The sequence below is a fragment of the Tachyglossus aculeatus genome, chromosome 3 (genome assembly GCF_015852505.1).
Source record: "Tachyglossus aculeatus isolate mTacAcu1 chromosome 3, mTacAcu1.pri, whole genome shotgun sequence".
NCBI lineage: Eukaryota > Metazoa > Chordata > Mammalia > Monotremata > Tachyglossidae > Tachyglossus > Tachyglossus aculeatus.
The window spans coordinates 1,293,563-1,320,274 of NC_052068.1; the positions used below are offsets into that span (position 1 = coordinate 1,293,563).

The 26,712-nt window shown below is 45.4% G+C and overlaps 1 protein-coding gene across 1 annotated transcript in view; it reads left to right on the plus strand.

The window, feature by feature from the left end:
* The first annotated feature begins 11,295 nt into the window (after positions 1–11,295).
* LOC119925550 (BRCA2 and CDKN1A interacting protein) overlaps positions 11,296–26,712 on the plus strand; it is a 40,253-nt gene continuing 24,836 nt past the window's right edge. The window contains exons 1-3 of the mRNA XM_038743832.1: positions 11,296–11,594; positions 22,742–22,816; positions 22,937–23,017. Coding sequence (XP_038599760.1) covers positions 11,415–11,594; positions 22,742–22,816; positions 22,937–23,017 — 336 coding nt within the window. The 5' untranslated portion in view covers positions 11,296–11,414. The remainder of the gene's footprint in view (positions 11,595–22,741; positions 22,817–22,936; positions 23,018–26,712) is intronic.

Sequence of the window (26,712 nt, forward strand, 5' to 3'; positions counted from 1 at the left end):
CGGCCACTTGTCTGCTGGGAGACCTCGGGGCAGGTCACTTCACATCTCTGGGCCTCAGTTTCCCCGCCTGTCAAACGGGGACGGAGACCGTGAGCCCCACGTGGGACAGGGAGGGAAGCAGCGTGGCTCAGGGGAAAGAACACGGATTCGGGAGTCAGAGGACACGGGTTCTAATCCCGCTTCTGCCACTTCTTTGTGCCACATCTGTCAAATAGGGATGAATAATAATAATAACAATAATAATGATGGCATTTATTAAGCGCTTACTACGTGCGAAGCACCGTTCTAAGCGCTGGGGAGGTTACAGAGAAGCAGCGTGGCTCAGTGGAAAGAGCCCGGGCTTTGCAGTCAGAGGTCATGGGTTCGAATCCCGACTCCACCACATGTCTGCTGTGTGATCTGGGGCAAGTCACTTCACTTCTCTGGGCCTCAGTTACCTCATCTGTAAAATGGGGATGAAGACTGTGAGCCCCACATGGGACAACCTGATCACCCTGTATCCTCCCCAGCGCTTAGAACAGTGCTTTGCACATAGTAAGCGCTTAACAAATGCCAATTATTATTATTATTATTACAAGGCGATCAGGTTGTCCCACGGGGGGCTCACAGTCTTCATCCCCATTTTATGGATGAGGTACTTATTAACTACCTAATTATTAAAATGCCATAATTATTACAGTGCCTGGGACCTAGTAAGTGCTTAATACCCTATTATCAAAATAGCATAACTATTACAGTACCTGGCACATAGTAAGCACTTAATCAATCAATCAATCATATTTATTGAGCGCTTACTGTGTGCAGAGCACTGTACTAAGCGCTTGGGAAGTACAAGTTGGCAACATAACAGTAAATACCCTCATTATTATCATGATTAAAATGCCATAATTATTACAGTGCCCGGCACATAGTAAGCGCTTAACACCCTCATTATAATAATAATAATAATAATGACATTTGCTAAGCGCTTACTCTGTGCACAGCACTGTTTTAAGCGCTGGGGGGGATACAAGGTGATGAAGTTGTCCCACGGGGGGCTCATAGTCTTAATCCCCATTTTACAGATGAGGTCACTGAGGCCCAGAGAAGTGAAGTGACTTGCCCAAAGTCACACAGCTGACAATCGGCAGAGCCGGGATTTGAACCCATGACCTCTGACTCCAAAGCCCAGGCTCTTTCCACTGGAGCCACGCTGCTTATCAAAATAGCATAAGTATTACAGTACCTAAGTAAGCGCTTAGTAAATACCCTCATTATTATCATTATCATTATTAAAATGCCATAATTATTACAGTGCCTGGCACATAGTAAGTGCTTAATACCCTCATTATGATCAAAATAGCATATTACCCTAATTATTATCATGATTAAAATGCCATAATTATTACAGTGTCTGGCACATAGTAAGCGCTTAGTAAACACCCTAATTATTTTCATTATTAAAATGTCATAAGTATTACAGTGTCAGGAACGCAGGCGCTTAATACCCTCATTATTATCAAAATAGTATAATTATTACAGTGCCTGGCACATAGGAAGCGCTTAGTAAATACCCTCATTATTATCATTATTAAAATGCCATAATTATTAAAGTGCCTGGCACATAGTAAGCGCTTAACACCCTCATTATTAGCAAAATAGCATAACTATTACAGTACCTGGCACATAGTAAGCGCTTGGTAAATACGCACATTATTATCATTATTAAAATGCCAAAATTATTAAAGTGCCTGGCACATAGTAAGCGCTTAACACCCTCATTATTAGCAAAATAGCATAACTATTACAGTACTTGGCAGATAGTAAGCACTTGGTAAATACCCTCATTATCATCATTATTAAAATGCCATAATTATTAAAGTGCCTGGCACATAGTAAGTGCTTAACACCCTCATTATTAGCAAAATAGCATAACTATTACAGTACCTGGCACATAGTAAGTGCTTAGTAAATACCCTCATTATTATCATGAGTGAAATGCCATAATTATTACAGTGCCTGGCACATAGTAAGCGCTTAATACCCTCATTACTATCAAAATAGCATAATTATTACAGTACCTGGCACATAGAAAGCGTTTAGTAAATACCCTCATTATTATCATGGTTAAAATGCCATAATTATTACAGTGCCTGGCACATAGTAAGCGCTTAGAAAATACCCTCATTCTTATCATGATTAAAATGCTATAATTATTACACTGCCTGGCACATAGTAAGCGCTTAATACCCTCATTATTATCAAAATAGCATAATTATTACAGTACCTGGCACATAGTAAGCGCTTAGTAAATACCCTCAGTCTTATCATTATTAAAATGCTATAATTATTACAGTGCCTGGTACATAGTAAGCGCTTAATACCCTCATTATTATCAAAATAGCATAATTATTACAGTGCCGGGCACATAGTAAGCACTTAGTAAATACCCTCATTATTATCATTATTAAACTGCCATAATTATTACAGCACCTGGCGCATAGTAAGCGCTTAATACCCTCATTATTATCAAAATAGCATAACTATTACAGTACCTGGCACATAGTAAGCGCTTGGTAAATACCCTCATTATTATCATTATTAAACTGCCATAATTATTACAGTGTCTGGCACGTAGTAAGCGCTTAATACCCTCATTATCATCAAAATAGCATAACTATTACAGTGCCTGGCACATAGAAAGCGCTTAATACCCTCATTATTAGCAAAGTAGCATAACTATTACAGTGCCTAGAACATAGTAAGCACTTACTAAATACCCTCATTCTTATCATTATTAAAATGCTATAATTATTACAGTGCCTGGCACATAGTAAGTGCTTAATACCCTCATTATTATCAAAATAGCATAACTATTACAGTGCCGGGCACATAGTAAGCGCTTAGTAAATACCCTCATTATTTTCATGGTTAAAATGCCATAATTATTACAGCGCCTGGCACATAGTAAGGGCTTAATACCCTCATTATTATCAAAATAGCATAACAATTACAGTACCTGGCACATAGTAAGCGCTTGGGAAATACCCTCATTATTATCATGGTTAAAATGCCATAGTTATTACAGTGCCTGGCACATGGTAAGTGCTTAATAGCCTCATTATTATCAAAATAGCATAACTATTACAGTGCCTGGCACACAGTAAGCGCTTAATACCTTCATTATTATCAAAATAGCATAACTATTACAGTGCCTGGCACATAGTAAGCACTTAGTAAATACCCCCATTCCTATCATTATTAAAATGCCATAATTATTACAGTGCCTGGCACATAGTAAGCGCTTAATACCCTTATTATAAAAATAGCATAACAATTACAGTGCCTGGCACACAGTAAGCGCTTAATAAATACCCTCATTATTACCATTATTAAAACGCCATAATTATTATACTGCCTGGCACATAGTAAGCGCTTAACACCCTCATTATTATCAAAATAGCATAACTATTACAGTGCCTGGCACATAGTAAGCGCTTAATACCCTCATTATTATCAAAATAGCATAAATATTACAGTACCTGGCACATAGTAAGCACTTAATAAATACCCTCATTATTACCATTATTAAAATGCCATAATTATGATAGTGCCCGGCACATAGTAAGCGCTTAACACCCTCATTATTATCAAAATAGCATAACTATTACAGTGCCTGGCACATAGTAAGCGCTTAATACCCTCATTATTATTAAAATAGCATAACAATTACAGTGCCTGGCACATAGTAAACGCTTAATAAATACCCTCATTAATACCATTATTAAAATGCCATAATTATTACAGTGCCTGGCACATAGTAAGCGCTTAATACCCTCATTATTATCAAAATAGCATAATTATTACAGTGCCTGGCACATAGTAAGCGCTTAATACCCTTATTATAAAAATAGCATAACAATTACAGTGCCTGGCGCAGAGTAAGCGCTTAATAAATACCCTCATTATTACCATTATTAAAATGCCATAATTATTATAGTGCCTGGCACATAGTAAGCGCTTAACACCCTCATTATTATCAAAATAGCATAACTATTACAGTGCCTGGCACATAGTAAGCGCTTAATACCCTCATTATTATTAAAATAGCATAACAATTACAGTGCCTGGCACATAGTAAACGCTTAATAAATACCCTCATTATTATCATTATTAAAATGCCATAATTATGATAGTGCCTGGCACATAGTAAGCGCTTAACACCCTCATTATTATCAAAATAGCATAATTATTACAGTGCCTGGCACATAGTAAGCACTTAATACCCTCATTATTATTAAAATAGCATAACAATTACAGTGCCTGGCACAGAGTAAACGCTTAATAAATACCCTCATTATTACCATTATTAAAATGTCATAATTATGATAGTGCCTGGCACATAGTAAGCGCTTAACACCCTCATTATTATCAAAATAGCATAACTATTACAGTGCCTGGCACATAGTAAGCGCTTAATACCCTCATTATTATCAAAATAGCATAAATATTACAGTGCCTGGCACAGAGTAAGCGCTTAATAAATACCCTCATTATTACCATTATTAAAATGCCATACTTATGATAGTGCCTGGCACATAGTAAGCGCTTAACACCCTCATTATTATCAAAATAGCATAACTATTACAGTGCCTGGCACATAGTAAGCGCTTAATACCCTCATTATTATTAAAATAGCATAACAATTACAGTGCCTGGCACAGAGTAAGCGCTTAATAAATACCCTCATTATTACCATTATTAAAATGCCATAATTATGATAGTGCCTGGCACATAGTAAGCGCTTAACACCCTCATTATTATCAAAATAGCATAACTATTACAGTGCCTGGCACATAGTAAGCGCTTAATACCCTCATTATTATCAAAATAGCATAAATATTACAGTGCCTGGCACAGAGTAAGCGCTTAATAAATACCCTCATTATTACCATTATTAAAATGCCATACTTATGATAGTGCCTGGCACATAGTAAGCGCTTAACACCCTCATTATTATCAAAATAGCATAACTATTACAGTGCCTGGCACATAGTAAGCGCTTAATACCCTCATTATTATTAAAATAGCATAACAATTACAGTGCCTGGCACAGAGTAAGCGCTTAATAAATACCCTCATTATTACCATTATTAAAATGCCATAATTATGATAGTGCCTGGCACATAGTAAGCGCTTAACACCCTCATTATTATCAAAATAGCATAACTATTACAGTGCCTGGCACATAGTAAGCGCTTAATACCCTCATTATTATTAAAATAGCATAACAATTACAGTGCCTGGCACATAGTAAACGCTTAATAAATACCCTCATTATTATCATTATTAAAATGCCACAATTATGATAGTGCCTGGCACATAGTAAGCGCTTAACACCCTCATTATTATCAAAATAGCATAATTATTACAGTGCCTGGCACATAGTAAGCGCTTAATACCCTCATTATTATTAAAATAGCATAACAATCACAGTGCCTGGCACAGAGTAAGCGCTTAATAAATACCCTCATTATTACCATTATTAAAATGCCATAATTATGATAGTGCCTGGCACATAGTAAGCGCTTAACACCCTCATTATTATCAAGATAGCATAACTATTACAGTGCCTGGCACATAGTAAGCGCTTAATACCCTCATTATTATTAAAATAGCATAACAATTACAGTGCCTGGCACAGAGTAAGCGCTTAATAAATACCCTCATTATTACCATTATTAAAATGCCATAATTATGATAGTGCCTGGCACATAGTAAGCGCTTAACACCCTCATTATTATCAAAATAGCATAACTATTACAGTGCCTGGCACATAGTAAGCGCTTAATACCCTCATTATTATTAAAATAGCATAACAATTACAGTGCCTGGCACATAGTAAACGCTTAATAAATACCCTCATTATTACCATTATTAAAATGCCATAATTATGATAGTGCCTGGCACATAGTAAGCGCTTAACACCCTCATTATTATCAAAATAGCATAACTATTACAGTGCCTGGCACATAGTAAGCGCTTAATACCCTCATTATTATTAAAATAGCATAACAATTACAGTGCCTGGCACATAGTAAACGCTTAATAAATACCCTCATTATTATCATTATTAAAATGCCACAATTATGATAGTGCCTGGCACATAGTAAGCGCTTAACACCCTCATTATTATCAAAATAGCATAATTATTACAGTGCCTGGCACATAGTAAGCGCTTAATACCCTCATTATTATTAAAATAGCATAACAATTACAGTGCCTGGCACATAGTAAACGCTTAATAAATACCCTCATTATTATCATTATTAAAATGCCACAATTATGATAGTGCCTGGCACATAGTAAGCGCTTAACACCCTCATTATTATCAAAATAGCATAATTATTACAGTGCCTGGCACATAGTAAGCGCTTAATACCCTCATTATTATTAAAATAGCATAACAATTACAGTGCCTGGCACAGAGTAAGCGCTTAATAAATATCCTCATTATTACCATTATTAAAATGCCATAATTATGATAGTGCCTGGCACATAGTAAGCGCTTAACACCCTCATTATTATCAAAATAGCATAACTATTACAGTGCCTGGCACATAGTAAGCGCTTAATACCCTCATTATTATTAAAATAGCATAACAATTACAGTGCCTGGCACAGAGTAAGCGCTTAATAAATACCCTCATTATTACCATTATTAAAATGCCATAATTATGAGAGTGCCTGGCACATAGTAAGCGCTTAACACCTCATTATTATCAAAATAGCATAATTATTACAGTGCCTGGCACATAGTAAGCGCTTAACACCCTCATTATTATCAAAATAGCATAACTATTACAGTGCCTGGCACATAGTAAGCGCTTAATACCCTCATTATTATTAAAATAGCATAACAATTACAGTGCCTGGCACATAGTAAACGCTTAATAAATACCCTCATTATTATCATTATTAAAATGCCATAATTATGATAGTGCCTGGCACATAGTAAGCGCTTATCACCCTCATTATTATCAAAATAGCATAACTCTAACAATCAATCCTATTTATTGAGCGCTTACTGTGTGTACAGCATTGGACTAAAACAGTACCTGGAACATAGTAAGCGCTTAACACCCTTATTACTGTTAACATTATCACTATTATTAAAATACCATAATTATTACAATGCCCAGCACATAGTAAGGGCATAACACATTATTATTTTTATTATTCTCAAATGCCACGGAGTCGTTTCCGATTCGGAGCGACTCTGGGGATCTCCTTTCTCCATATATAATAAATATAATCAACATCACCGTTTTTATTCTTATTCTTTTATTTCTTATTCTTATTCCCAGGGTGGGGGGGGGGGAGGGAGGGAAGAGGCCTACAAGGCTGCGCGCGCACCCGGCTCCCCCAGGCCCTCCAACGGACGGAACCATTAAGAGTTGAGGGGGGGAGGTTCACTGAAGGCCAGGCCCCGGGGGACAAATCCTCGCCCATGGGGTCCTTTACGAATAAAAATTGTCTAAATTTATTTAATAATCAATTTTAAATCCCTGGGCTCGCAGATGTCCGTCTCTGGCCACCACTCGCCACGGGAGAGTTTTGCCTCCTCCCCCCACCCCCGTCCGCTCAATGGATCCGTCCACGAAACAAGGGTTAGCAAGGAGGACGGCGCTGCGCAGGCGCGGACGTTCAGGGCAGCCGATACTGCGCAGGCGCGAGAGCTGGGGCAGAAGGCATTACGCAGGCGCGGGAGAAGCCGAGCGGAAGGTACTGCGCAGGCGCGGAGGAATCCACGGCGGCAGGCAGGGTAGTGCGCAGGCGCAGAGGAATCCACGGCGGCAGGCCATGTAGTGCGCATGCGCAGACGACTCCACGGCGGCAGGCAGTGTAGTGGGCAGGCGCAGACGAATCCACGGCGGCAGGCAGTGTAGTGCGCAGGCGCGCGAGAAGCCGGACGGAAGCTAGTGCGCAAGCGCAGGAGATACCAGGGCGCAGGCAGTGTAGTGCGCAGGCGCATAGGAAGCTAGGAGGAAGAGTTTTTTTACTTTGTTCATTCATTCAATCGTATTTATTGAGCGCTTACTGTGTGCAGAGCACTGTACTAAGCGCTTGGGAAGTACAAGTTGGCAACATCTAGAGACGGTCCCTACCCAACAGCTGGCTCACAGTCTAGATGTATATATGTTTGTACGTATTTATTACTCTATTTTACTTGTACATATCTAGTCTATTTATTTTATTTTGTTAATATGTTTTGTTCCCTGTCTCCCCTTCTATGCTGTGAGCCCACTGTTGGGTAGGGACCGTCTCTAGATGTTGCTAACTTGGACTTCCCAAGCGCTTAGTACAGTGCTCTGCCCACAGTAAGCGCTCAATAAATACGATTGATTGATAGAAGAGCGGGTTCACAGTCTAGAAGACTGTTTTGTTGTCTGTTTCCCTCTTCTAGACTGAGCCCGTTATTAGGTCGGGACCGTCTCTATATGTTGCCAAATTGTACTTTCCAAGCGCTTAGTACAGTGCCCTGAACACAGTAAGCGCTCAATAAATACGATTGAATGAATGAAAGACTGCTCAGCCCGTTGTTGAGAAGGGACCGTCTCTGTATGTTGCCGACTTGTACTTCCCAAGCGCTTAGTACAGTGCTCTGCACATAGGAAGCGCTCAATAAATGATTGAATGAATGAATAAATGCTCAGGCACGGGCGGAAGACAGTGCGCAGGCGCGGAATAAATCAGGGCTGCAGGCTGCTTAGTGCGCAGCCGCAGAAGCAGGGCAGACGGCTACTCAAGCACAGGCGGGAGAAAGTAGGGCGGTAGGGAGTGTAGTGCGCAGGCGCAGAGGAAGACGGGCGGAAGACGGTGCGCAAGCGCAGGAGAAAGCAGGGCGGGAGATAGTGTAGTGCGCAGGCGCAGAAGAAGCCGGGCGGAAGACAGTGCGCAAGCGCGGGAGAAAGCAGGGCGGTGGGTAGTGTAGTGCGCAGGCGCAGAAGAAGCCGGGCGGACGACTGCTCAGGCATGGGACGGAACAGGGCGGCAGGCAGTGTAGTGCGCAGGCGCAGAAGAAGCCGGGCAAATTGCTCAGGCACGTGGCGGGGGTGATAGTACGCAAGCGCGGGAGAAAGCAGGGCGGCAAGTGATGGGAAGCCACGTGGCTCAGTGGAAAGAGCCCGGGCTTTGTAGTCAGAGGTCATGGGTTCGAATACCGACTCCGCCAGTTGTCAGCTGCGTGACTTTGGGCAAGTCACTTCACTTCTCTGGGCCTCAGTTCCCTCATCTGGAAAATGGGGATGAAGACTGTGAGCCCTCCCCGTGGGACAACCTGATCACCTTGTAATCTCCCCAGCGCTTAGAACTGTGCTTGGCACAGAGTAAGCGCTCAATATATGCCATCATTATTATTATATTATCTGCACAATGGGGATGAAGACCGTGGGCAGACGAAGCAGGGCGGGGGGAATGCGCAAGCGCAGTGGGAAGCAGGGCGGCTGGCATTAGAGTGCGCAGGCGCGGGGAAGACGATTAGACGTCGATTATTAGTGTAGCGCGTAGGCGCGGAAACCGGGCTGGAAACTGCGCCTGCGCGGGGTAAAGGGCGGCAGGCAGTAGAGTGCGCAGGCGCAGACGGAGCCGGGCGGAAGACTGCGGAAGCGCAGTGGGAAGCAGGGAGGCAGGCAGTAGATTGCGCAGGCGCAGAAGAAGCAGGGCGCAAGAATGCGCAAGCGCGGTGGGAAGCAGGGCGGCCGGCAGTAGAGTGCGCAGACGGAGCCGGGCGGAAGACTGCGCAAGCGCAGTAGGAAGCAGGGCGGCAGGCAGTAGAGTGCGCAGACGGAGCCGGGCGGAAGACTGCGCAAGCGCAGTGGGAAGGAGGGCGTCAGGCAGTAGAGTGCGCAGGCGCGGGGAAGCAGGGCGGAGGAATGCGGAAGCGCAGTGGGAAGCAGGGCACTAGGCAGCAGAGTGCGCAGGCGCAGACGGAGCCGCGCGGAAGACTGCGCAAGCGCAGTGGGAAGCCGGGCGGCAGGCAGTAGAGTGCGCAGGCGCAGACGGAGTCGGGCGGAAGACTGCGCAAGCGCAGTGGGAAGCAGGGCGACCGGCAGTAGAGTGCGCAGGCGGAGGCGAAGCAGGGCGGAGGAATGCGCAAGCGCGGTGGGAAGGAGGGCGGCCGGCAGTAGAGTGCGCAGGCGGAGACGAAGAAGGGCGGAGGAATGCGCAAGCGCAGTGGGAAGCAGGGCGGCCGGGAGTAGAGTGCGCAGGCGGAGACGAAGCAGGGCGGAGGACTGCGCAAGCGCGGTGGGAAGCAGGGTGGCAGGCAGTAGAGTGCGGAGGCATGCCCAAGCACTGTGGGAAGCAGGGCGGTGGGGACAGTGGAGTGCGCAGGCGCAGGGACGGCGATATAGCGTCGATCGTTAGTGTAGTGCACAAGCACAGTGGGAAGCAGGGAGGCAGGCAGTAGAATGCGCAGGCGCAGACGAAGCAGGGCGGAGGAATGCGCAAGCGCGGTGGGAAGCAGGGCGGCCGGCAGTAGAGTGCGCAGGCGCAGACGAAGCAGGGTGGAGGAATGCGCAAGCGCGGTGGGAAGCAGGGCGGCAGGCAGTAGAGTGCGCAGGCGCAGACGAAGCAGGGCGGAGGAATGCGCAAGCGCGGTGGGAAGCAGGGCGGCAGGCAGTAGAGTGCGCAGGCGCAGACGAAGCAGGGCGGAGGAATGCGCAAGCGCGGTGGGAAGGAGGGCGGCCGGCAGTAGAGTGCGCAGGCGGAGACGAAGAAGGGCGGAGGAATGCGCAAGCGCGGTGGGAAGGAGGGCGGCCGGCAGTAGAGTGCGCAGGCGGAGACGAAGAAGGGCGGAGGAATGCGCAAGCGCGGTGGGAAGCAGGGCGACCGGCAGTAGAGTGCGCAGGCGGAGACGAAGCAGGGCGGAGGAATGCGCAAGCGCAGTGGGAAGCAGGGTGGCAGGCAGTAGAGTGCGGAGGCATGCCCAAGCACTGTGGAAAGCAGGGTGGTGGGGACAGTGGAGTGCGCAGGCGCAGGGACGGCGATATAGCGTCGATCGTTAGTGTAGTGCACAAGCACAGTGGGAAGCAGGGAGGCAGGCAGTAGATTGCGCAGGCGCAGACGAAGCAGGGCGGAGGAATGCGCAAGCGCGGTGGGAAGCAGGGCGGCAGGCAGTAGAGTGCGCAGGCGCAGACGGAGTCGGGCGGAAGACTGCGCAAGCGCAGTGGGAAGCAGGGCGACCGGCAGTAGAGTGCGCAGGCGCAGACGAAGCAGGGCGGAGGAATGCGCAAGCGCGGTGGGAAGCAGGGCACTAGGCAGCAGAGTGCGCAGGCGCAGACGGAGCCGGGCGGAAGACTGCGCAAGCGCAGTGGGAAGCCGGGCGGCAGGCGGTAGAGTGCGCAGGCGCGGGGGAGCGAGGGGACGACGGCATGGCGTCGAGGGCCAAGCGTCGAGCCTTGGGTGGGCGAGCTCCGGGGGAGGTGGCGCCCCCGGGGGGTGGGGAGGGGGACGGCCGGGAGGAGAGGGAGGAGGAGGAGGACGGTGGGGACACCGACGACGACGACGACGAAGAAGAAGAAGACGACGAAGACGAGGAAGAAATCGATGAGGTGAAAATCATTCATTCAGCCGTATTTCATTCATTCATTCAGTGGTATTTATTGAGCGCTGACTGTGTGCAGAGCACTGGACTAAGCGCTTGGGGAGTCCAAATCGGCAACAGATTCATTCATTCATTCAATCGTATTTCATTCATTCATTCATTCAGTGGTATGTATTGAGCGCTGACTGTGTGCGGAGCACTGGACTAAGCGCTTGGGAAGGACAAGTCGGCAACTGATTCATTCATTCAATCGTATTTCATTCATTCATTCAGTGGTATTTATTGAGCGCTGACTGTGTGCGGAGCACTGGACTGAGCGCTGGGGAAGGACAAGTCGGCTGCAGATTCATTCATTCACTCAGTCATATTGCATTCATTCATTCAGTGGTATTTATTGAGCGCTGACTGTGTGCGGAGCACTGGACTGAGCGCTGGGGAAGGACAAGTCGGCTGCAGATTCATTCATTCACTCAGTCACATTGCATTCATTCATTCAGTGGTATTTATTGAGCGCTGAGTGTGTGCGGAGCACTGTACTGAGCGCTTGGGAAGGACAAGTCGGCAACAGATTCATTCATTCAATCGTATTTCATTCATTCATTCAGTGGTATTTATTGAGCGCTTACTGTGTGCAGAGCACTGGTCTAAGCGCTTGGGAAGGACAAGTTGGCAACAGATTCATTCATTCATTCAATCATATTTCATTCATTCATTCAATGGTATTTATTGAGCGCTGAGTGTGTGCGGAGCACTGTACTGAGCGCTTGGGAAGTACAAGTCGGCAACAGATTCATTCATTCATTCAATCATATTTCATTCATTCATTCAATGGTATTTATTGAGCGCTGAGTGTGTGCGGAGCACTGTACTGAGCGCTTGGGAAGGACAAGTCGGCAACAGATTCATTCATTCATTCAATCATATTTCATTCATTCATTCAATGGTATTTATTGAGCACTGAGTGTGTGCGGAGCACTGGACTAAGCGCTGGGGAAGGACAAGTCGGCAGCAGATTCATTCATTCACTCAGTCAGATTGCATTCATTCATCCATTCAGTCGTATTTCATTCATTCGTCCATTCAGTCGTATTTATTGAGCGCTGACTGTGTGCGGAGCACTGGACTAAGCGCTGGGGAAGGACAAGTCGGCAGCAGATTCATTCATTCATCCATTCAGTCATATTTATTGAGCGCTGACTGTGCGCGGAGCACTGGACTAAGCGCTGGGGAAGGACAAGTCGGCTGCAGATTCATTCATTCACTCAGTCATATTGCATTCATTCATTCAGTGGTATTTATTGAGCGCTGACTGTGTGCGGAGCACTGGACTGAGCGCTGGGGAAGGACAAGTCGGCTGCAGATTCATTCATTCACTCAGTCATATTGCATTCATTCATTCAGTGGTATTTATTGAGCGCCGACTGTGTGCGGAGCACTGGACTGAGCGCTGGGGAAGGACAAGTCGGCTGCAGATTCATTCATTCACTCAGTCATATTGCATTCATTCATTCAATGGTATTTATTGAGCGCCGACTGTGTGCGGAGCACTGGACTGAGCGCTGGGGAAGGACAAGTCGGCTGCAGATTCATTCATTCACTCAGTCATATTGCATTCATTCATTCAGTGGTATTTATTGAGCGCTGACTGTGTGCGGAGCACTGGACTGAGCGCTGGGGAAGGACAAGTCGGCTGCAGATTCATTCATTCACTCAGTCATATTGCATTCATTCATTCAGTGGTATTTATTGAGCGCTGACTGTGTGCGGAGCACTGGACTGAGCGCTGGGGAAGGACAAGTCGGCTGCAGATTCATTCATTCACTCAGTCATATTGCATTCATTCATTCAATGGTATTTATTGAGCGCTGACTGTGTGCGGAGCACTGGACTGAGCGCTGGGGAAGGACAAGTCGGCTGCAGATTCATTCTTTCACTCAGTCATATTGCATTCATTCATTCAATGGTATTTATTGAGCGCTGACTGTGTGCGGAGCACTGGACTGAGCGCTGGGGAAGGACAAGTCGGCTGCAGATTCATTCATTCACTCAGTCATATTGCATTCATTCATTCAGTGGTATTTATTGAGCGCTGACTGTGTGCGGAGCACTGGACTGAGCGCTGGGGAAGGACAAGTCGGCTGCAGATTCATTCATTCACTCAGTCACATTGCATTCATTCATTCAGTGGTGTTTATTGAGCGCTGACTGTGTGCGGAGCACTGGACTGAGCGCTGGGGAAGGACAAGTCGGCTGCAGATTCATTCATTCACTCAGTCACATTGCATTCATTCATTCAGTGGTGTTTATTGAGCGCTGACTGTGTGCGGAGCACTGTTCTGAGCGCTTGGGAAGGACAAGTCGGCAACAGATTCATTCATTCAATCGTATTTCATTCATTCATTCAGTGGTATTTATTGAGCGCTTACTGTGTGCAGAGCACTGGACTAAGCGCTTGGGAAGGACAAGTCGGCAACAGATTCATTCATTCATTCAATCATATTTCATTCATTCATTCAATGGTATTTATTGAGCGCTGAGTGTGTGCGGAGCACTGTACTGAGCGCTTGGGAAGGACAAGTCGGCAACGGATTCATTCATTCAATCGTATTTATTGAGCACTGAGTGTGTGCGGAGCACTGGACTAAGCGCTGGGGAAGGACAAGTCGGCAGCAGATTCATTCATTCATTCAGTCGTATTTTATTCATTCATCCATTCAGTCGTATTTCATTCATTCGTCCATTCAGTCGTATTTATTGAGCGCTGACTGAGTGCGGAGCACTGGACTAAGCGCTGGGGAAGGACAAGTCGGCAGCAGATTCATTCATTCATCCATTCAGTCGTATTGAGCGCTGACTGTGCGCGGAGCACTGGACTAAGCGCTGGGGAAGGACAAGTCGGCAGCAGATTCATTCAATCATTCAATCGTATTTCATTCATTCATTCAGTGGTATTTATTGAGCGCTGACTGTGTGCGGAGCACTGGACTGAGCGCTGGGGAAGGACAAGTCGGCTGCAGATTCATTCATTCACTCAGTCATATTGCATTCATTCATTCAGTGGTATTTATTGAGCGCTGACTGTGTGCGGAGCACTGGACTGAGCGCTGGGGAAGGACAAGTCGGCTGCAGATTCATTCATTCACTCAGTCACATTGCATTCATTCATTCAGTGGTGTTTATTGAGCGCTGACTGTGTGCGGAGCACTGGACTGAGCGCTGGGGAAGGACAAGTCGGCTGCAGATTCATTCATTCACTCAGTCATATTGCATTCATTCATTCAATGGTATTTATTGAGCGCTGACTGTGTGCGGAGCACTGGACTGAGCGCTGGGGAAGGACAAGTCGGCTGCAGATTCATTCATTCACTCAGTCATATTGCATTCATTCATTCAGTGGTATTTATTGAGCGCCGACTGTGCGGAGCACTGGACTGAGCGCTGGGGAAGGACAAGTCGGCTGCAGATTCATTCATTCACTCAGTCATATTGCATTCATTCATTCAGTGGTATTTATTGAGCGCTGACTGTGTGCGGAGCACTGGACTGAGCGCTGGGGAAGGACAAGTCGGCTGCAGATTCATTCATTCACTCAGTCACATTGCATTCATTCATTCAGTGGTATTTATTGAGCGCTGACTGTGTGCGGAGCACTGGACTGAGCGCTGGGGAAGGACAAGTCGGCTGCAGATTCATTCATTCACTCAGTCATATTGCATTCATTCATTCAGTGGTATTTATTGAGCGCCGACTGTGCGGAGCACTGGACTAAGCGCTGGGGAAGGACAAGTCGGCTGCAGATTCATTCATTCACTCAGTCATATTGCATTCATTCATTCAATGGTATTTATTGAGCGCCGACTGTGTGCGGAGCACTGGACTGAGCGCTGGGGAAGGACAAGTCGGCTGCAGATTCATTCATTCACTCAGTCATATTGCATTCATTCATTCAATGGTATTTATTGAGCGCTGACTGTGTGCGGAGCACTGGACTAAGCGCTGGGGAAGGACAAGTCGGCTGCAGATTCATTCATTCACTCAGTCATATTGCATTCATTCATTCAGTGGTATTTATTGAGCGCTGACTGTGTGCGGAGCACTGGACTGAGCGCTGGGGAAGGACAAGTCGGCTGCAGATTCATTCATTCACTCAGTCACATTGCATTCATTCATTCAGTGGTGTTTATTGAGCGCTGACTGTGTGCGGAGCACTGGACTGAGCGCTGGGGAAGGACAAGTCGGCTGCAGATTCATTCATTCACTCAGTCATATTGCATTCATTCATTCAATGGTATTTATTGAGCGCTGACTGTGTGCGGAGCACTGGACTAAGCGCTGGGGAAGGACAAGTCGGCTGCAGATTCATTCATTCACTCAGTCATATTGCATTCATTCATTCAGTGGTATTTATTGAGCGCTGACTGTGTGCGGAGCACTGGACTGAGCGCTGGGGAAGGACAAGTCAGCTGCAGATTCATTCATTCACTCAGTCATATTGCATTCATTCATTCAATGGTATTTATTGAGCGCCGACTGTGTGCGGAGCACTGGACTGAGCGCTGGGGAAGGACAAGTCGGCTGCAGATTCATTCATTCACTCAGTCATATTGCATTCATTCATTCAGTGGTATTTATTGAGCGCTGACTGTGTGCGGAGCACTGGACTGAGCGCTGGGGAAGGACAAGTTGGCTGCAGATTCATTCATTCATTCACTCAGTCATATTGCATTCATTCATTCAGTGGTATTTATTGAGCGCTGACTGTGTGCGGAGCACTGGACTGAGCGCTAGGGAAGGACAAGTCGGCTGCAGATTCATTCATTCACTCAGTCATATTGCATTCATTCATTCAGTGGTATTTATTGAGCGCTGACTGTGTGCGGAGCACTGGACTGAGCGCTGGGGAAGGACAAGTCGGCTGCAGATTCATTCATTCACTCAGTCATATTGCATTCATTCATTCAGTGGTATTTATTGAGCGCCGACTGTGTGCGGAGCACTGGACTAAGCGCTTGGGAAGGACAAGTCGGCAACAGATTCATTCATTCAATCGTATTTCATTCATTCATTCAGTGGTATTTATTGAGCGCTTACTGTGTGCGGAGCACTGGACTAAGCGCTTGGGAAGGACAAGTCGGCAACAGATTCATTCATTCATTCAATCATATTTCATTCATTCATTCAATGGTATTTATTGAGCGCTGAGTGTGTGCGGAGCACTGTACTGAGCGCTTGGGAAGGACAAGTTGGCAACAGATTCATTCATTCAATCGTATTTATTGAGCACTGAGTGTGTGCGGAGCACTGGACTAAGCGCTGGGGAAGGACAAGTCGGCAGCAGATTCATTCATTCATTCAGTCGTATTTTATTCATTCGTCCATTCAGTCGTATTTATTGAGCGCTGACTGTGTGCGGAGCACTGGACTAAGCGCTGGGGAAGGACAAGTCGGCAGCAGATTCATTCATTCATCCATTCAGTCGTATTTATTGAGCGCTGACTGTGCGCGGAGCACTGGACTAAGCGCTGGGGAAGGACAAGTCGGCAGCAGATTCATTCATTCATTCAATCGTATTTCATTCATTCATTCAGTGGTATTTATTGAGCGCTGACTGTGTGCAGAGCACTAGACTAAGCGCTTGGGAAGGACAAGTCGGCAGCAGATTCATTCATTCACTCAGTCATATTGCATTCATTCATTCAGTGGTATTTATTGAGCGCTGACTGTGTGCGGAGCACTGGACTGAGCGCTGGGGAAGGACAAGTCGGCTGCAGATTCATTCATTCATTCACTCAGTCATATTGCATTCATTCATTCAATGGTATTTATTGAGCGCTGACTGTGTGCGGAGCACTGGACTGAGCGCTGGGGAAGGACAAGTCGGCTGCAGATTCATTCATTCACTCAGTCACATTGCATTCATTCATTCAATGGTATTTATTGAGCGCTGACTGTGTGCAGAGCACTGGACTAAGCGCTTGGGAAGTCCAAGTCGGAAACAGATTCATTCATTCAATCATATTCCATTCATTCATTCAGTGGTGTTTATTGAACACTTACTGTGTGCAGAGCACTGGACTTAGCGCTTGGGAAGTCCAAATCGGCAACAGATTCATTCATTCATTCAGTCGTATTTCATTCATTCATTCAGTGGTATGTATGGAGCGCTGACTGTGTGCGGAGCACTGGACTAAGCGCTGGGGAAGGACAAGGCAACAGATTCATTCATTCATTTGTATTTATTGAGCGCTGACTGTGTGCGGAGCACTGGACTAAGCGCTGGGGAAGGACAAGTGGGCAGCAGATTCATTCATCCATTCAATCATATTTCATTCATTCATTCAGTGGTATTTATTGAGCGCTGACTGTGTGCGGAGCGCTGGACTAAGCGCTGGGGAAGGACAAGTCGGCAGCAGATTCATTCATTCAGTCGTATTTCATTCATTCATCCATTCAGTCGTATTTATTGAGCGCTGACTGTGTGCGGAGCACTGGACTAAGCTCTTGGGAAGGACAAGTCGGCAGCAGATTCATTCATTCAGTCGTATTTCATTCATTCATCCATTCAGTCGTATTTATTGAGCGCTGACTGTGTGCAGAGCACTGGACTAAGCGCTGGGGAAGGACAAGTCGGCTGCAGATTCATTCATTCACTCAGTCATATTGCATTCATTCATTCAGTGGTATTTATTGAGCGCTGACTGTGTGCGGAGCACTGGAGTAAGCGCTGGGGAAGTACAAGTCGGCAGCAGATTCATTCATTCATTCATTCAATCGTATTGCATTCATTCAGTGGTATTTATTGAGCACTGACTGTGTGCACAGCACTGGACTAAGCGCTTGGGAAGGACAAGTCGGCAACAGATTCATTCATTCATTCAGTCGTATTTCATTCATTCATTCATTCAGTGGTATGTATTGAGCGCTGACTGTGTGCAGAGCACTGGACTTAGCGCTTGGGAAGTACAAATCGGCAACAGATTCATTCATTCAATCGTATTTCATTCATTCATTCAGTGGTATTTATTGAGCGCTGACTGTGTGCAGAGCACTGGACTAAGCGCTTGGGAAGGACAAGTCGGCAATAGATTCATTCATTCATTCAATCGTATTTCATTCATTCGTTCAATGGTATTTATTGAGCGCCGACTGTGTGCGGAGCACTGGACTAAGCGCTGGGGAAGGACAAGTCGGCTGCAGATTCATTCATTCATTCAGTCATAATGCATTCATTCATTCAGTGGTATTTATTGAGCGCCGACTGTGTGCGGAGCACTGTACTGAGCACTTGGGAAGAACAAGTCGGCAGCAGATTCATTCATCCATTCAATCATATTTCATTCATTCATTCAGTGGTATTTATTGAGCGCTGAGTGTGTGCGGAGCACTGTACTGAGCGCTTGGGAAGGACAAGTCGGCAACAGATTCATTCATTCAATCGTATTTATTGAGCGCTGAGTGTGTGCGGAGCACTGGACTAATGCTTGGGAACGACAAGTCGGCAGCAGATTCATTCATTCACTCAGTCATATTGCATTCATTCATTCAATGGTATTTATTGAGCGCTGACTGTGCGGAGCACTAGACTAAGCGCTGGGGAAGTACAAGTCGGCAGCAGATTCATTCATTCAATCGTATTGCATTCATTCAATGGTATTTATTGAGCGCTGACTGTGCAGAGCACTGGACTAAGCGCTGGGGAAGGACAAGTCGGCAACAGATTCATTCATTCAATCATATTTCATTCATTCATTCATTCATTCAGTGGTATGTATTGAGCTCTGACTGTGCAGAGCACTGGACTAAGCGCTTGGGAAGGACAAGTCGGCAGCAGATTCATTCATTCATTCAATCATATTTCATTCATTAATTCAATGGTATTTATTGAGCGCTGACTGTGTGCAGAGCACTGGACTAAGCGCTTGGGAAGGACAAGTCAGCAACAGATTCATTCATTCATTCAATCGTATTTATTGAGCGCTGACTGTGTGCAGAGCACTGGACTAAGCGCTTGGGAAGGACAAGTCGGCAACAGATTCATTCATTCATTCAATCGTATTTATTGAGCGCTGACTGTGTGCAGAGCACTGGACTAAGCGCTTGGGAAGGACAAGTCGGCAACAGATTCATTCATTCATTCAGTCGTATTTCATTCATTAATTCAATGGTATTTATTGAGTGCCGACTGTGTGCAGAGCACTGGACTAAGCGCTTGGGAAGTCCAAATCGGCAACAGATTCATTCATTCAATCATATTTCATTCATTCATTCATTCATTGGTATTTATTGAGCGCTGACTGTGTGCAGAGCACTGGACTAAGCGCTTGGGAAGTCCAAATCGGCAACAGATTCATTCATTCAATCATATTTCATTCATTCAGTCAATGGTATGTATTGAGCGCTGACTGTGCACAGCACTGGACTAAGCGCTTGGGAAGGACAAGTCGGCAACAGATTCATTCATTCAGTTGTATTTCATTCATTCATTCAATCGTATTTATTGTGCGCTGACTGTGCAGAGCACTGGACTAAGCGCTTGGGAAGGACAAGTCGGCAACAGATTCATTCATTCAATCGTACTTCATTCATTCATTCATCCAATGGTATTGAGCACTGACTGTGTGCACAGCACTGGACTAAGCGCTTGGGAAGGACAAGTCGGCAACAGATTCATTCATTCATTCAATTGTATGTATTGAGCGCTGACTGTGTGCAGAGCACTGGACTTAGTGCTTGGGAAGTACAAATCGGCAACAGATTCATTCATTCAATCGTATTTCATTCATTCATTCAGTGGTATTTATTGAGCGCTGACTGTGTGCAGAGCACTGGACTAAGCGCTTGGGAAGGACAAGTCGGCAATAGATTCATTCATTCATTCAATCGTATTTCATTCATTCGTTCAATGGCATTTATTGAGCGCTGACTGTGTGCAGAGCACTAGACTAAGCGCTTGGGAAGGACAAGTCGGCAGCAGATTCATTCATTCATTCAATCGTATTTCATTCATTCATTCATTCAATGGTATGTATTGAGCGCTGACTGTGTGCACAGCACTACTGAGCACTTGGGAAGGACAAGTCGGCAGCAGATTCGTTCCTCCATTCAATGGTATTTCATTCATTCAATGGTATTTATTGAGCGCTGACTGTGTGCAGAGCACTGGACTAGGCGCTTGGGAAGGACAAGTCGGCAACAGATTCATTCATTCAATCGTATTTCATTCATTCATTCAAGGGTATTTATTGAGCGCTGACTGTGTGCGGAGCACTGGACTAAGCGCTTGGGAAGGACAAGTCGGCAACAGATTCATTCATTCATTCAATCGTATTTCATTCATTCATTCAAGGGTATGTATTGAGCGCTGACTGTGTGCGGAGCACTGGACTAAGCGCTTGGGAAGGACAAGTCGGCAACAGATTCATTCATTCATTCAATCGTATTTCATTCATTCATTCATTCAAGGGTATGTATTGAGCGCTGACGGTGTGCAGAGCACTGGACTAAGCGCTTGGGAAGGACAAGTCGGCAACAGATTCATTCATCCAGTCGTATTTCATTCATTCATTCAAGGGTATTTATTGAGCACTGACTGTGTGCAGAGCACTGGACTAAGCGCTTGGGAAGGACAAGTCGACAACATCTAGAGACGGTCCCTACCCAACAGCGGGCTTACAGTCTAGAAGGGGGAGACAGACAACAAAACAAAACATGGGGACAGGTGTCAAAATCATCAGAATAAATTGAATTAAAGAATTAAATAGAATTTGTTAAGCACCTACTGTGTGCCAAGCACTGTTCTAAGCGCTTGGCTCAGTGGAAAGAGCGTGGGCTTGGGAGTTAGAGGTCATGGGTTCTAATCCCGGCCCCGCCACTTGTCAGCTGTGTGACTTTGGGTAAGTCACTTCACTTCTCTGGGCCTCAGTTCCCTCATCTGGAAAATGGGGATTAATAATAATAATGATGGCATTTATTAAGCGCTTGCTATGTGCAAAGCACTGTTCTAAGCGCCGTGGAGATTACAAGGTGATGAGGTTGTCCCACGGGGGGCTCACAGTCTTCATCCCCATTTTACAGGCGAGGGAACTGAGGCCCAGAGAAGTGAAGTGACCTGCCCAAAGTCACACAGCTGGCGGTTGGTGGATCCGGGATTCGAACCCATGACCTCCGACTCCGAAGCCCGGGCTCTTTCCACTGAGCCATGCTGCTTCTCTAGACTATATCTCTCAATGATATATTCTAAATGACATTTATCCATATTGTCTGTCTTCCCCTCTAAGCTAGGTGGGCAGGGAATGTTAATTCCCTGTTAATTCCCTGTTAATGTTAATGTTAATTCTGTTATTCATTCATTCAGTCGTATTTATTGAGCGCTTCCTGTGTGCAGAGCACTGTACTAAGCGCTTGGGAAGTCCAAGTTGGCAACACATAGAGACGGTCCCGACCCAACAGTGGGCTCACAGTCTAGAAGGGGGGGACAGAACAAAACATATTAATAAAATAAATAGAATATGTACAAATAAAATAAATAAACAGTAATAAATACGTACAAACGCATATACATAAATATACATATTTATTCTATTTGTTTTATTTTGTTAATATTTGTTTTGTTCTCTGTCTCCCCCTTCTAAACCGTGAGCCCACTGTTGAGTAGGGACCGTCTTTATATGTTGCCAACTTGTACTTCCCAAGCGCTTAGTCCAGTGCTCTGCACATAGTAAGCGCTCAATAAATACGATTGATTGATTGATTGATTAGTACAGTGCTCTGCACGCAGTAAGCGCTCAATAAATACAATCGAATGAATGAATAACAGAATTAACAGACACATTCCCTGCCCACCTAGCTTAGAGGGGAAGACAGACAATATGGATAAATAAGTCATTTAGAATATATCATTGAGAGATACAGTACAGTGCTCTGCACACAGTAGGCGCTCAATAAATATGATTGAATGAATGAATCTACATCTATACAGGCGCTGTGGGGAGGGGAAGGAGGTAAGGCCGGGGGGGATGGGGAGAGGAAGGAGGGGGCTCAATCTGGGAAGGCCTCCTGTAAGAGTACACTCTCCCAAGCGCTTAGTACAGGACCCCGCACGTAGTAAGCGCTCCACAAATACCGTCGATCGATCGATCGGTGCTTTTTCCGCAGGAGGTGAATGTGGAATTTGAGGCTCATTCGATCTCAGCTCAGGATTACAACGGGATAAAGAAATTACTGCAGCAGGTACGGCCCCGAGGTGTCTGACTTTTGGGTTGTTGCTCCGGCCCGATCTCCTGACCTGCGGGATCTGCGGAAATGGACTGTACTGAGCGCCGCGCGTGTCTTTTTTGTCCCCCCCGTCAGCTGTTTCTGAAAGCCGCGGTGGACATCGCCGAGCTGACCGGCCTCTTAGTCCAGCAGAGTCACATCGGGAGCATCATCAAGGTGAGCGGCGCCGGGGACGCCGGGTGCGAAGCACTGTTCTGAGCGCTTGGGAGGATGCAAGGTGATCGGGTTGTCCCACGCCGGGGTCACAGTCATCACCCCCATTTTGCAGATGAGGGAACTGAGGCCCGGAGAAGTGAAGTGACTTCCCCGGCGGCCGGTGACCAGCCAGCAGCCCACCGGTCGCCGGGGGTTGCGTAGCGGACGCCTTCCGACTGCGTCATCAATCGTATTTATTGAGCGCTTACTGTGTGCAGAGCACTGGACTAAGCGCTTGACTGCCTTGAGCACCGGAGAGGCCCACGCGGAGTGAAGCAGCGTGGCTCTATATGTTGCCGACTTGCACTTCCCAAGCGCTTAGTCCAGTGCTCCGCACACAGTAAGCGCTCAGTAAATACAGTTGAAGGAAGGAAGGCTCAGGGGAGAAGAGCCCCAGCTGTGGAGTCGTTCATTCATTCATTCAGTCGTATTTATAATAATAATAATAATGATGGCATTTGTTAAGCGCTTACTATGTGCAAAGCACTGTTCTAAGCGCCGGGGAGGATACAGGGTGATCAGGTTGTCCCACGGGAGGCTCACAATCTTAATCCCCAGTCTTAATCGTGTTTATAATAATAATAGTAATGATGGCATTTGTTAAGCGCTTACTACGTGCAAAGCACTGTTCTAAGCGCTGGGGAGGATACAGGGTGATCAGGTTGTCCCACGGGAGGCTCACAGTCTTAATCCCCGGTCTTAATCGTGTTCATAATAATAATAGTAATGATGGCCTTTGTTAAGCGCTTACTATGTGCAAAGCACCGTTCTAAGCGCTGGGGAGGATACAGGGTGATCAGGTTGTCCCACGGGAGGTTCACAGTCTTAATCCCCAGTCTTAATCGTGTTTATAATAATAATAATGATGGCATTTGTTAAGCGCTTACTATGTGCAAAGCACTGTTCTAAGCTCTGGGGAGGATACAGGGTGATTAGGTTGTCCCACAGGAGGCTCACAGTCTTAATCCCCAGGCTTAATCGTATTTATAATAATAATAATAATAATAATGATGGCATTTGTTAAGCGCTTACTACGTGCAAAGCACCGTTCTAAGCTCTGGGGAGGATACAGGGTGATTAGGTTGTCCCACAGGAGGCTCACAGTCTTAATCCCCAGGCTTAATCGTATTTATAATAATAATAATAATAATGATGGCATTTGTTAAGCGCTTACTATGTGCAAAGCACTGTTCTAAGCGCTGGGGAGGATGCAAGGTGATCAGGTTGTCCCACGGGAGGCTCACAGTCTTAATCCCCAGTCTTAATCATATTTATAATAATCATAATATATTTATATTATATATATATAAATATAACTTTATAATAATCATAGTAATGATGGCATTTGTTAAGCGCTTACTATGTGCAAAGCACCGTTCTAAGCGCTGGGGAGGATACAGGGTGATCAGGTTGTCCCACGGGAGGTTCACAGTCTTAATACCCAGTCTTAATCGTATTTATAATAATAATAATGATGGCATTTGTTAAGCGCTTACTATGTGCAAAGCACTGTTCTAAGCTCTGGGGAGGATACAGGGTGATTAGGTTGTCCCACAGGAGGCTCACAGTCTTAATCCCCAGGCTTAATCGTATTTATAATAATAATAATAATAATGATGGCATTTGTTAAGCGCTTACTATGTGCAAAGCACTGTTCTAAGCGCTGGGGAGGATGCAAGGTGATCAGGTTGTCCCACGGGAGCCTCACAGTCTTAATCCCCAGTCTTAATCGTATTTATAATAATAATAATAATAATGATGGCATTTGTTAAGCGCTTACTATGTGCAAAGCACTGTTCTAAGCACTGGGGAGGGTACAGGGTGATCAGGTTGTCCCACGGGAGGCTCACAGTCTTAATCCCCAGTCTTAATCGTGTTTATAATAATAATAATAATGATGGCATTTGTTAAGCGCTTACTATGTGCAAAGCACCGTTCTAAGCGCCGGGGAGGATACAGGGTGATCAGGTTGTCCCACGGGGGGCTCACAATCTTAATCCCCAGTCTTAATCGTGTTTATAATAATAATAATAATGATGGCATTTGTTAAGCGCTTACTATGTGCAAAGCACCGTTCTAAGCGCCGGGGAGGATGCAGGGTGATCAGGTTGTCCCACGGGAGGCTCACAGTCTTAATCCCCAGTCTTAATCGTATTTATAATAATAATAATAATAATGATGGCATTTGTTAAGCGCTTACTATGTGCAAAGCACTGTTCTAAGCACTGGGGAGGGTACAGGGTGATCAGGTTGTCCCATGAGAGGCTCACAGTCTTAATCCCCAGGCTTAATTGTATTTATAATTATAATAATAATGATGGTGGCATTTGTTAAGTGCTTACTATGTGCAAAGCACCGTTCTAAGCGCCAGGGAGGATACAGGGTGATCAGGTTGTCCCACGGGAGGCTCACAGTCTTAATCCACAGTCTTAATCATATTTATAATAATCATAATATAATTATATTATATGTATAAATAATATATATTTATGATAATCATAATAATGATGGCATTTGTTAAGCGCTTACTATGTGCAGAGCACCGTTCTAAGCGCTGGGGAGGATACAGGGTGATCATGTCCCACGGGAGGCTCACAGTCTTAATCCACAGTCTTAATCATATTTATAGTAATAATAATAATGATGGCATTTGTTAAGCGCTTACTATGTGCAAAGCACCGTTCTAAGCACTGGGGAGGATACAGGGTGATCATGTCCCACGGGAGGCTCACAGTCTTAATCCACAGTCGTAATCGTATTTATAATAATAATAATAATAATGATGGCATTATTAAGCGCTTACTATGTGCAAAGCACTGTTCTAAGCGCTGGGGAGGATACAGGGTGATCATGTCCCACGGGAGGCTCACAGTCTTAATCCCCAGTCTTAATCTTAACAGTCTTAATCAGTCACAGATGAGGTAACTGAGGCATAGAGAAGTTAAGTGACTTGCCCAAAGTCACACAGCAGATTTATTGAGCATTTACTGTGTGCAGAGCACTGTACTAAGCGCTTGGGAAGTACAAGTTGGCAACATATAGAAACAGTCCCTACCCAACAGTGGGCTCACAGTCTAGAAGGGGGAGACAGACAACAGAACAAAACATATTAACAAAATAAAATAAATAGAATAAATATGTACAAATAAAATAAATAGAGTAATAAATCTGTACAAACTTATATAGAGGTGCTGTGGGGAGGGGAAGGAGGTAAGGCGGGGGATGGGGAGGAAAGGAGGGGGAGAGGAAGGAGGAGACTCAGTCTGGAAAGGCCTCCTTTATTTATTCATTCATTCCATCGTATTTATTGAGCGCTTACTGTGTGCAGAGCACTGGACTAAGCGCTTAGGAAGGACAAGTTTGCAACAGATAGAGACGGTCCCTACCGAGCAGCGGGCTCACAGTCTAGAAGGGGGAGACAGACGACAAAACAAAACAAATTAACAAAATCAAATAGAATAGTAAATATGTACAAATAAAATAAATAAATAGAGTAAGAAATCCGTACAAACACATATACATATATCCAGGTGCTGTGGGGAGGGGAAGGAGGTAAGGTGGGGGGGATGGGGAGGAGGGGGAGAGGAAGGAGGGGGCTCAGTCTGGGAAGGCCTCCTTCATTCGTTCATTCATTCAATTGTATTTATTGAGCACTT